The following is a 13,044-nucleotide window of genomic DNA, read 5'->3' as shown; positions in this document are numbered from 1 at the left end:
TTTGTCATTTGAAATAAAGTTATGGCCATCCCCCAATCTTGGGCTGATGTACAGCTCTTTTTTCAGCCCTCCCTTGTTGTTCCAGGCACAATATAAGAGAAGAGCTGAGTTTTTTATAGGAATCCTATTAAAGCATTGTCAAAGAGGGAATATTGTCCAGTAAGACTGAGAAGCAGAAGTCTACAGTGGGGCAACAGCACACTATGATTGATAGTGTCTGTGATTCTAGCAAGCTCCTTTCCTCTGCACAGGCCAGAGACCAGAGGGAGATATGATGACATACAGGGAGATACAAGTTAGCCCGAGGGCCTGTGTCAAATTATACCTCAACTTTCTTCACATGTCTTCATTCCTGGTGAACACTTTTGGCAATTTATATACTGACACAATACTCCTATCGAAAAGGTACAAGTGTGTGAGAAACCCTGCGGTAATAAAACCACACATGTCAAAGTCCTGATTTTGAAATGATCCATGGCAGGTTTTCTTTCCCCCTCCTCCCCCTCCTTTAAACTAATCTGATGCCACTGCTGTTTGGAGCTGTCTGTCGCCTCTGTCCTCAGTGAGCATGGTCAGAAAGCAGCTTGTGAAATGAGCAAAGGCTCTTCTTGAGATGTAAGCGGAGGGAGAATGATTGATGGAAGAAAATAGCAAAAAGGCAAGCAAGATTAAGTTGGGAGAAACATGAAAGGGACCGAAGGACAGTGCTGAAATAATGAAATACAGAGGATGGATACACATGAAAGGAATAATGTGTTTAATGTGTACCCTAAGTTTTCCTTTTCACATGCTGGTCCCGTTTATGATAATATGATGCATTCAGAAAAATAACATCTTGGCAACATTGTTAGTTGGTCAATGTTAACTTTAACTTCCTACTGGGGATGCTTGAGAAACTGAATCATTGCAAATTCTGATATGAACTGACCTGATACCCACTTCCTGGATGATATATGGATCAGAAAATTGGAATCCACACTTTCCAAAGGTTATCACAGTTTTCAGCTCAAAAGTGTGGGGTTTTTTTAAAAAAAATCAAAACACATACAAAAATAGATATTTTGGGAGAAAAGGTAATTAAGAAATGTCTATTTTGACAAAAAAGTACAGTAAAAATGTATTTCCATATTTATATTTTTCATGCAGATTTAATATTACATTTTTGATAGATTTTTGTTCAAATGGGGTAGAACAAACATTTGACTGAAAACATTTGAAACTGGCATAAAACCAGGCACAGACCAATTATTCCACCCCTACCTTCAACTGTCCCTGTTAAATAACTTCAGTACTTCTTATGGACTGTTTTTAGAAATGTACTCTGTTGGTATCAGTACTAGAGTTTAACCTACAAAAGAGAGTTGTACTTGTTTATCATGTCAGCCAAAGTATTGTTTATTTGGGAAGTGGCCCTTATGATTTTAAAATACATCGGGAACGAGAGTCGTTTTGGCAACAAAAAATAAATAAATGCAAAATGCTACAAATAAGGGCTTTTAACTTAGAAAAAAAGTAAGATGGATAGAGGCTTACAGAATCATGAATAATGCAGATGAAATTTTACTTTCTGTCTGAATTCTAGAACTTGGGAGTTGACTGATACACAGTAGGTTCAGGGCAGAGAAAAAGCAAGTACTTTTTCAATCATGTAATTAACTTGTAACATTCTTTGACACAAGCTGTGGAGAAAGCTACTAGCATTTATGGTTCTAACAATCTATTAAATGTATACTGATGGAGGTTATGTATATTAAACAAACAATATACTTAAAAAAAATAGAACCTACACGCTCAGAACCATTATACTGCTAATTGCCAGTGCTAAGTAAAGGTAAAGGGACCCCTGACCATTAGGTCCAGTCGTGACTGACTCTGGGGTTGCGTGCTCATCTCGCTCTATAGGCCGAGGGAGCCAGCGTACAGCTTCCGGGTCATGTGGCCAGCATGACTAAGCCACTTCTGGCGAACCAGAGCAGCACACAGAAACACCATTTACCTTCCTGCTGGAGCGGTACCTATTTATCTTCTTGCACTTTGATGTGCTTTCGAACTGCTAGGTTGGCAGGAGCAGGGACCAAGCAACGGGAGCTCACCCCGTGGCGGGGATTCGAACCGCCAACCTTTTGATTGGCAAGTCCTAGGCTCTGTGGTTTAACCCACAGCGCCACCCGCGTCCCTTTGCCAGGTGCTAGGGCAAACAATAATGTTGGTCTGAGATCCTGCTCTTGCAAGGAGGTCTCAACAGGTTCTAAGGCCAGGAATAGGCTTCTCTGGACACATTCCACTGTTTTGACACTTAAAAAAACAACCTTAAGAACATCTGCGTGTCATGCAATCATAATAATTGCTTTCTGTATCTGTGGCTGTCATATGTTACAGATGTACAGATGAGTATATATCCTGGGATTCTTTTGACTCGTTTACATGGACAGAAAATGCATTGTGAAAATCATTACCTAGACTTGAGTCTTTCTTTTCCCTTGCCATGCTGATCTTAGCTCTGACGATTTTGCAACTAATAAAGTAAGAAAGATGTGTTACTTCAGGAAGCTACTTTCTCTCTTGATTGCTGCAGATTTTTTCTCCCAGCACCTTTCCTGGTGAGAGAAACAAGCACACCCTTTCAGCTGGAAGTATCATATGTTCTACTTTTGCTTGGAGGCAACGCAGAGAAAGAGTTGAGTCTTCCCTACTTCAAAGTCAGGCTCTCAATGCAAAATATAACACTTTCCCTCGGTGAAGGAAAGAGAAAGGCCCAAGGGCAAAAAAAAAAGGAAAATAAAATAAGCAATCTTAAAGTCAGCATGGTGGTTCATGTGGGCTGTGGATGGGTGAGACAGCAGGCTAATTGTCTAGCACTTTTCAGTGTGGCTGAAAATCGTAAGTTAACTGCACAAGGCCTGTCATCAGTTTGCAGTCTGCTTCCATGTTTCCCTGCTGAGTACAGATGACAGAAGGCTGAGCCAAGCTTTCCACTGATTATAAAAAAATACCAGTAAATTAAGATGTCTTATTTTTAGGGTTTGCCATTGCACTTTTGTCATGAGTTTTGTTCTTCCTGCAGAAATAGTGAATGCAGGCACTTTCTTATTTACGTACTTCCTTACAAAACAGCTTAAGTGTCAGTCCAAGACATGTCAAAACATGACATGTTTCCCACAGTTGCCCATGAAGATGGCACAAAATGTGCAAAAACACAGTCTGTGGCTTGAGGAAAGCTATGTGGCTGCTCTCATATCTGACTTAAACCGGACTCAAGTGTGGTTTTATTTCATACAATTGTTTTTTATCTGCCACCTTTCTTGACCCAGATATGCCAGAACTGTAAATGCAAAATGTCTAGAGTTTGGTCCTCCTAATTATGGTATCCATAGCATCTGGTGTGCTGGAGTCGAGTCATGGAGCAACCCTGACACCAGGGTCACTCCAACTTACCTGGACAAGACAGAGGCTGGGTGGCTGTGAGGTCAGGGCTGCGCTGCCACATCAGGAGGGCTGGATTGGGTCCACCAGTGCACCCATGAAGCCCTGAACTCAATGTCACCCTGGTCCAACCAGATTAGCTGCAGCGATGATGGTGTGAGGAGTTTAGCTCAATGGCTGCTCCCTACCGTGGGGGCCAATACTGTATAAGAATAGACAAAATCTGCCCATTTCAGTTCCTTTTCAGTTTTTCATTTTTCCAAACTCAGTTCACCAAAATCGGCTGATTTTAATTTTTATACATCCGCACACAAAAACATAAGCATTTTTTCTATGGGCAAAGAAGCAAGCCAGCCTTCCTGCTCTCTCTCGGTGCATGCTTGCTATGGATTTCTCTCAATATGCACATTTTTTGCAATAAATTTCCCCAAACGTGACAATTTTTTGCATGTTATTTTCATGAATATATGCACTTCTACGCACACTTTCCCCATACATACACATCTCTGTACACATTTAGCTATGTTTCAGTTTGTGTGTTGTTTGGGGAAGTATGAATTAGGGAGGCTTGCATTAACCACATTTCCCTCCATTCATTATGGTGTGTAATATAAAGTGCAGGAATCACAGTTTGTGGATCAGGATTTAACTGGCCACATTTCTGACCTGTAAGAAAAGGGACATCCGAGCAAGGATGATAAGAGAGGATATGAAAGTATATTACAGATCATATCTAGAACCATGGTGAACTACCACTTGCCCTTAAACCTGGCAATAGAAATTATGCTATTCTTGAGGAGAATAAATGCTATTAAGGGCATCTTTCCAATGGAAGATGGTTGTTTTGAAACAAGGCAGATCAAACCACCAAAATCCCTCTGACATGTCCATTCAGTGGATGAAGATTGGTACGAACAGTCCTGAAAAGACTCAATAAGCACTCCTGGAAAATTGCTTCTTTGCCAGGTTATTCTCAGCTGCTAATTTACATTGCAAAGCATGCATATTCCTAGAGAGAGGAGGAATCTTAACAGTCTGAGTTACATGATGTTTTCCAGTTATAACTATTTGTTTTCATAGAGCCATGAGAAGGCAGCTAAACAACTGGGAAAGTCGATGATGTTCCAGCATAATTCAGTAATTGTATTTATATATTCATACAACTTTTTGTATAAATTAATATGGTTTTAAAAAATAATTAAAACAATAGAATCATATCAACACAAAAACAGAGCATCTGTCAAAGCAGCTGATAAAGTGGCAGCATTAAAATCACATCAGATATTAAAAGGACTGGTGTGTGTGTGTGTGTGTGTGTATACACACACACACACACACACACACACACACTTGCCTGGTACCAAAAAGAAATCAGTGTAGGCCCTAGGCAAGGCTTCAGTTGGCTAGGGCACTCAAAGGTCATCAAGGATGGGGCTATGTAGAAGTGTGGAGCAGGAACTGGTGTCTGAATGGTGCAGCAAGACTGCTTAAAGCAGAGGTAGCTAACATTCTACCCTCCAGATGTTGATAAACTCCAACTTCTATCAGTCCCAGCCATCATGGACAATGGTCAGGGATTATGTCAACTGCGTTCCAACAATATCTGGAAGGCATCACATTGGCTGCATCTGGTTTACAAGGTGGGACCTAGTGGAGGGCTTGTTGTTTAGGGTCCCTTTCAGATAGGAGGTGTCTTTGGCTGGAACTGTGGGTCTCCAAAGAGAATCCCGGTGTATGGGCAGGTTGATATTGGAGAAGCATTTATTCAGCAACGCAGGTAGAAATAAAAATATTTACCGGTAACTGTGTAACCCTATCAAGGTCCGGCCCGAGACATTTTGCTTCCTGAGGCAAAGGACGAGGCAGCACCTTGCCTCTGCCATGTACATAAGGCAATTCAAATGAAAGTTGAATTTTTAACATGGGCAAAAGGATACCATCCTTCAAAGAACCAGGCTAACTTGGTGGGTGTAGGGCACACGACATGATGGACACAACTTAGTTCCCTCCAGCATTTGAGGCCCAAGGCAGCTTCCTTACTGTGCCTAATGGTAAAGCTGGCCATGCCCCTATGTCTGACTACTCAGAAGTAAGCCCTACAGGTTTTAATGGGCTTTAAGGCACAATCCAATGCACGGATAATGTAATTTGGCTGGGAATAGGTTTATTAATACATAAGGTCAACTTAAATCAGTGGAATTTGTCCATCTATACTTACTATGGTGACTGTACTATGTCAGAAGAAAAGTAGTTAGTTGTGGTTCGAGGACCCGATCCCCGCTTGGAGGAATAAAGACACGTGGACACAGTATATAAGGTTAATGGGCAAGAAAAGGCCACAACTTTATTGATTACAGCAAGTGAGAAGGTATTGGCTTAGGCATTGGACCACGGAAGATTTGACTCCACCCACTCGGAGAGGGGTGAGTCTGAAGAGGGGTTAACCACCAGTAGGGGGAGCCTGTTGATGCTAATACAACTATAAGCTCTCCCCTGATGTCACTGAGGGTTGTGCCATGCCCCCCCCCCCCGCCACACAGGCATCGGACAGGATTCACGACCACCGGATTCCTTTAACGGAATACCCAAATTTGAAGGGGTAGGCGATGGCCACACCTTGCCCTTCCACACACCAACAACACATTCCAATGCCTAACCGCCAAATACCAAGAAAGTTGTGACGATTGCTACGAGGTAGGCAAAAAACCCCCAAAAGGCCGGTGCCAATTTGCCAGTTGGAAAAAATTCCTACCAGGCCCCCTGGGTAACCTGGGCAACCAACCATAGGTCCATAGGAAGGTCAAGAGAAAAGCTAAGCCCTAAGCCCTAAGGGAGTGGTGGGTGGGTGACTCGCGACGAAAAGGTGTGCAAATGGGCTGAATGGCTGGCGCGGATGCATCTTGAGCAGCAAACCACGCCCCCACCAAGCCGCCCGATTGGGTGCTCAACCGGGGGCATGGCGCGCCAGCCATGTGAATGGGGCAGGGGGCATAATGCCCCCTGCGTGACGTGGGAATCGTCTCCCGCCCACAACACCTCCCCTCCGGAAGGAGGAGAGGCCTCCCCCCCCAGGCATGCCATTTATGAGTTTCATCAATTGTTCAAAAGTTTTCCACATATGGTTGCACATGAGTGGAATTGATGCAAAGTACTCCTTTTACATTATGTATGAGAAGGTTTGCGACACCCTGAATAAAATAAAATAAAACAATTTGAGGCTTCTTAACTGTTTCAAAAAATAAAATTGCAGTAAGTGAACATTAAAAAAACCCCAACCAACTCCATAGATTTCTACCACATCTCTGGAATGTACTTTAGCTATAATTATGACCTTGAGTAAGAGGCAGGCAGTGAGTTGGCCAAATTTGCTGAGGACACCAATTTTTTTCAGGGTGGTCAGACAAAAAGGGATTGCAAAAGAGCTCCAGAAAGATCTTTCCAAACTGGGTGACAAGGGATCTTGGGTTCATGGTGAATAGCTTGATGAGAATGTTGGATCAGTGTGGAAAAAGCTGTGAAAAATGTGAATTCCATGTCAGGCATCATTAGGAAAATAAAACTCTCATAATCAGGATATTATTATAGAAATCTATGAAATCATTATAGAAATCTACTGGAATGTTGTACATATGCCAATAAAGGTTTGAGAGAGAGAAATCTAGGATGCAACCACACTTGGGATACATCATGCAATAATTGTCACCAGATCACACAGAGCTGGAAAAGGAGCCATTAAAATGACCAATGGTCTAGAATAACTCCTCTATGAATAAAGGTTACAACAAGTGAGCCTTTTTAGTTTGGGGGGGGGGGTGAGAAAGGCGGGCATGGTAGAGGTATATAAACTTTTGTGTACCTTGGGTTACAGACACTTTGGGTTGCATTTTTTCAGGTTACGGACCGCCGAAACCCGGAAGTATCAGAATGGGTTACTTCCGGATTTTGGCAGTCGCACATGCGCAGAAGCACCAAATTGTGCTTTGCACATGCGCAGAAGCGCCAAATCACAACCCGTGCATGCACAGATGCGCAGACATGGATTGCGAACGCTGTGGGTTGCAAACGTGCATCCCACATGGATCATGTTCACAACCCGAGCATCCACTGTACTTCTTCACACAGTGCAGTTAAATTATGGAAATTCACAGTCATGTGATGTAATTATGGCTACCAACTTGGACACATTAAAAGGAGATAAGACAAATTCATGGAGGAAAATGCTCTAAATGGCTACTAGTCACAATAGCCATGCACTTCCCCAAGTATTAGTCTTTGAATACTTGTTGCTGGGGATGATGAATCAGAGAACACCACTGTGCTCATATTCTGCTTGAAGGGTTCCCATGGGCATCTGGTAGGCCACTGTTGGATGTTGGACTAGACGGACCTCTGGGTCTGATCTAGAAAGGCTCTTGCATTCCTAATGTGGAGATTTGGACATATTTCTTTTCAGTGCTGCTTTGCTACGCTTGAGGTGAGTTTCTTCATCATTTGTATTCCCCAAAAAGCAATGCAGAGTGAAAACAACACCTGTAGTATATGAGAGAGAAAGAGAGAGAGAGAGAGAACGAACTTCATTTCAATATTTTTTTTATTATAAATTAAACCAAGGAATAGAATAAGGCATGCTGTCAAATTATTGTTGACATTTCCATTCCACCTTAAGGAGCAGACGTGTGGAATTGTTGTGTGTCACATGTCTGTTTACATTTCAGAACAGTATGCTGGGAACTTCCATTGTGTATAGCTTTTGTTTTTAGCTGTTCTGAGACGACAAGAGAGACACACGGCATGTTTCTTTGTCCTGATTTATTATTAATAAATCTGTAGTTGTAGTATGCTTCCACAAGCCTCACACCTATTCTGTGTGCACAGTTCAGAAGCCCAGGTCACTGATTTATGTCGGAGCAGAGGTGATGGTCTTTGCAGCGGGACGGCTGGAAGGGAACAGCCCAACCGGGCCTAGCCAGCTGGCCTCCCATTAGACATAATTGTTTATTATGTTAGACTAGAAGTTTTTGTTAGGGACGCGGGTGGCGCTGTGGGTAAAACCTCAGTGCCTAGGACTTGCCGATCGCATGGTCGGCGGTTCGAATCCCTGTGGCAGGGTGCGCTCCCGTCGTTCGGTCCCAGTGCCTGCCAACCTAGCAGTTCGAAAGCACCCCCGGTGCAAGTAGATAAATAGGGACCGCTTACCAGTGGGAAGGTAAACGGCGTTCTGTGTGCTGCGCTGTCTCGCCAGATACAGCTTGTCACACTGGCCACGTGACCCGGAAGTGTCTGCGGACAGCGCTGGCTCCCGGCCTATAGAGTGAGATGAGCGCACAACCCTAGAGTCTGTCAATACTGGCACGTACGGGCAGGGGTACCTTTACCTTTACCTAGAAGTTTTTAAGCAGAGACTGAAAGTCCACCTATGATGGCTGCTGATGTATCAGCAGAGGTTTCTACTAGATCAGTCTCCCCCAACCTTCATCCTCCAGATGTTTTGTATGACATCTCCCATTAGCGTGGCTAATGGTAAGACATGATGGAAGTTGCAGTTGAAAACATCATCAGGTTGGAGAAGGCTGCACTAGATGACCTTTGAGATGCCTTCCAACTCTGTTAATCTTTAACATGCAGCAGTCGGCTGGAAGGGCCTGTGGTGCGCAGCAAAATGAAGGGGCCACTTTTGCAATCCAGTGAGTTCCTACTCTCTCTCAGTTGCAAAAGTGCCACTCCTATTTCACTACAAAGGTGGGAAAATTTCCATGCGCACACACTTCAACACACAATTTTCTGTGCTTGTCTTTATCCAGAGAAAGGCTAGGTGAAAAAAACCCCAAAGCTCTTCATGGTGCTTAAATCTCTTTATGTAGCTATAATTGCATGTGCTCCTGTAACTATTTATCAAAGAAAGATCACACCACATTTCTGAAATATGCATTAAATATAAGGCGGTTTTAAATATAGGCTTAATTTTAAAAAGAACATTTCTACAATGGTGCCGAAACCACAGTGTTCTTTAAGGGGAGTAATGACTGAATGATGGTGGTCCTGAGGCACAACTGTGGGTTGTTAAATCCCAAGAAGTGTTCTCAGTTGAGATTCTGATAACTATTACTATATGAAGGGGAAATCCTTTAAAAGTGTGCATTTGCGCGCCCCCGCCCCAAATGTGGTGATGCAAAAGAATTTCCATCTTTATTGTGTGTTTCTAAATGCCATGAGCGTTTAGAGGGGGAGCGTATTAAATAAAAGAATGAGATGCCTTGTGTCACGGAATCTGTTTGATTTTCATTTAAAAAGGAAAACAAAAGCACGCCGTATTCAAAGCCGAGCACATTCAAGGTTTTATGTCTTCAGTACAGAAGGCACGATACACTAGTAATGAGTCAAGATCATACTGCAAAGTAAGATTTGCTTTCCAGTTTCTAAGATGGATTCTGGGTCTAATTTAGCATGACAATCCCGAAGAAACTTGACAGCAGAGTCAGGAGAAAGGGTGATGGAATGCACACATCCACCCATCGCTCATGCCTTTGTAACCTCAAGACTGCCCTTCAAGGTTGGTTAGTGAGCTGCAGCTGAAGCAGAACACAACCACTAACCCCTTGGAACAGAGTAGGCTGCTGGAGTGTATTATGCACATGCCCCAGATCAACACTGATTTTGCAGGCTTGATTTGAAGTACTGGTTTTGGCTCACATAGCTTTCCATAGCTTGGCCCAACAAGCACACAATCATCTGCCACATGTGTTGTTCAAAACAGGGCAGCCTGTGTCTGGAATCAAGTTTTGGTTAAATCATGGACTAGGTGGGCAGCCTTGGATAATTTATACATATTAATTGCTTCCTGCACTATGTTTCCAACATAATACCGTGGTTAAGAGCCTCTATGAATGCTCTGTTATCAGTGATAGAGCACGTTTTGCCCATCCCAGGTTCAGTCTCAGGGGCTGGGAATGACTCCTGTCTGAAACCCTAAGAACCAATGCCAGTTGCTGTAGGCCTGTCTTTCCCAACCTGGTGTGTGCCAGATCTTGTTGGAATACAACACCCATCATACCTGGTATCATACCTAAGGTTTGCAGAAGGAAAGAAGAATCTGTAGAAAAACCCTAAGGATGGAAACTCAACACAGGCCTATGGTATCTCCAAATAGCTTAGTGTGCATACATGTTCATACTGAAGATGTTCGTTGAGGAGTGCCAATGGACAGGCAAACCACTACACACATAGGGAATTCTAAAAAAATGTCAGCCCTGCTGTCATATTCTAGTCACACAGAGCTGTCACAAATATTACAGTGGTACCTCGGGTTACATACGCTTCAGGTTACAAACGCTTCAGGTTACAGACTCCACTAACCCAGAAATAGTACCTCGGGTTAAGAACTTTGCTTCAGGATGAGAACAGACATCGTGCTCTGGCAGTGCAGTGGCAGCAGGAGGCCCCATTAGCTAAAGTGGTGCTTCAGGTTAAGAACAGTTTCAGGTTAAGAACGGGCCTCCAGAACAAATTAAGTACTTAACCCGAGGTACCACTGTACAGTGAATGGGGGAAGCCCTTGATACCTCAGAACTCTATGTGAGCACAGAAGCACCAGCAAAGTTCTGAATCAGGTTGGCAATGCAGAAATAGCCATACAAATATCCCTGCCGTGCAATAAACCTGCCCCCTTCACTCTATACTAGTTCTTTCAAATGATCCGAAGCTATTTACAGTAGTACATAGTTTGTAACCAGTTCATAGTCTGTAACTTCCCACAGTCACTGTGCCCTTAAAACTAATGGTTGAATACACACAACCTTAGTTATCACAAAGGTCTCTTATCCCTAAAACCAAACTTCAAGGAGGGGGAAAACAAAAGGAGACTCTTATTCCTGCAGTGTTAAACACTGCCCTCTGGTGGTCCTGGAAAAGATGAACTAGCTAACACTTTCCTATGAACCGTAATATATAGCTTCTCCACTATTTTCATTAAGGCACGAGCTCTTACATAACACACAAGGAGAAAATGCTCTCTACCTGAATACATGTTCTAACAGCATAAAAACCTGCCAACCATTTGATTTGATTCCAAGCTCCAGCATAGTTTAAACGGGGAAAATCTGTTCAATGTCATAATGTGGGATGGGGAAACAAGGCTTCTTATATCACCTACAGTTTAGAAATAGGTGGAAGCTAATATGTGTTAGCAGCAATATGAGTGGTTAAACCCCAAACTCTGCTTCTTGTGAAAGTATTTTATCTTTCAGAAAGGTGGCCTTGATATGCAATTCACGTTTCAACTTTTTGCATGTTTCGACACTGCTATCAAATACATTTAATTACAATTACATCAATAGTAACTGGCTATCACATTGGCTATTGCTATCACAGCCTTCAATAAAAAAACATACATACTACCATGGAATACACAGAATCCAACAACATATTTTCTTCTCATTTTTTTGGCACCTGTCAGCAATATCAGCAATATAGTCCAATGGCAAACATATTTAATGTGAAAAATCATTAATGTACTATATATTGAACAAAAAAACACCCTTAGCTACAATTTTGAGACCATTAACCTGTGTTCCATTGCAATGGATTTTTTAAGATTGATACAAAAGTGTAAGTAAGAAAAGGCATTGCCATCCCTTAGTGCCCCAACCTATGACCCACTTAAAGGACCATACATCTGTGCTAGAAAGGAGATCATATTAGATGAAAATAGGGAGAGATCAGCAGTCAAAATAACCACAGTATACCTGGACAGCAAAATTGAGTCAGGACATTTTGGTGAAGGAAATTATCCAACAGTTTCTGGGGAAAGGGGTCACAATAAATAGCAGCACTGGAAAGTCCCATCCCCACCGCGTTCTTTATTTGTTTCTTTTTGTGGAGTTCCTATGTTGGCAGAATAGCCACAATTTTGTATCCCCCCCCCCAGTGCCTCTGAAGTAGCATTGTCCCAGGGCATTGTGAAGAAAATGGTGGCAAGCATGCACACAAAATGCAGAATACAGTGGTACCTCGGGTTACATACGCTTCAGGTTACATACGCTTCAGGTTACAGACTCTGCTAACCCAGAAATAGTGCTTCAGGTTAAGAACTTAGCTTCAGGATGAGAACAGAAAATGTGCTCCAGCGGCATGGCAGCAGCAGGAGGCCCCATTAGCTAAAGTAGTGATTCAGGTTAAGAACAGTTTCAGGTTAAGAACAGACCTCTGGAACGAATTAAGTACTTAACCTGAGGTACCACTGTATTTAGCAAAGTGTTCATCTTCCAAGGAAGCAGGTTTTCAAAAGATTTCTCAGAAGATTATCTCTCTGATAAATTTCAGCTCATCTCTTGAAGCTGGCCAGCTATTCGTGTTTGTTGTGGTAGCTGCATTGGTGAATTCAACAGCTATGGGATAGCACCTTATTAAAATGTGATACTTTGTAAAGAGGTGACTTTACAAGCGTAATAAGAGCCTTGCTGGATCAGGCCCATCTCTCCCCACATCCTGTTCTCATGTTGGCCAGCCTATCAGAAACAATGAACCAGAGTAGCACACAGACAAGCCAACTGCAGTTTTTGCCTGAAACAAATTACATAAATAAGAGGGGTGGTTTGAAAGGAGTATGCTGATCACTTCTTTTTC

General features: G+C 42.7%; 1 protein-coding gene across 1 annotated transcript in view; it reads right to left on the bottom strand.

Moving 5' to 3' along the window:
* Nucleotides 1–5,736: 5,736 nt before the first annotated feature.
* AGMO (alkylglycerol monooxygenase) overlaps nt 5,737–13,044 on the bottom strand; it is a 135,244-nt gene continuing 127,936 nt past the window's right edge. The window contains exon 13 of the mRNA XM_082193963.1: nt 5,737–7,953. Within this exon, the coding sequence (XP_082050089.1) occupies nt 7,873–7,953 (81 nt within the window). The 3' untranslated portion in view covers nt 5,737–7,872. The remainder of the gene's footprint in view (nt 7,954–13,044) is intronic.

The sequence above is a fragment of the Podarcis vaucheri genome, assembly GCF_965113315.1.
Source record: "Podarcis vaucheri genome assembly, chromosome: 12".
Taxonomy (NCBI): Eukaryota; Metazoa; Chordata; class Lepidosauria; order Squamata; family Lacertidae; genus Podarcis; species Podarcis vaucheri.
The sequence above is the reverse complement of the archived record's forward strand: the minus strand, read 5'-3'. Positions and strand labels throughout refer to the sequence as shown.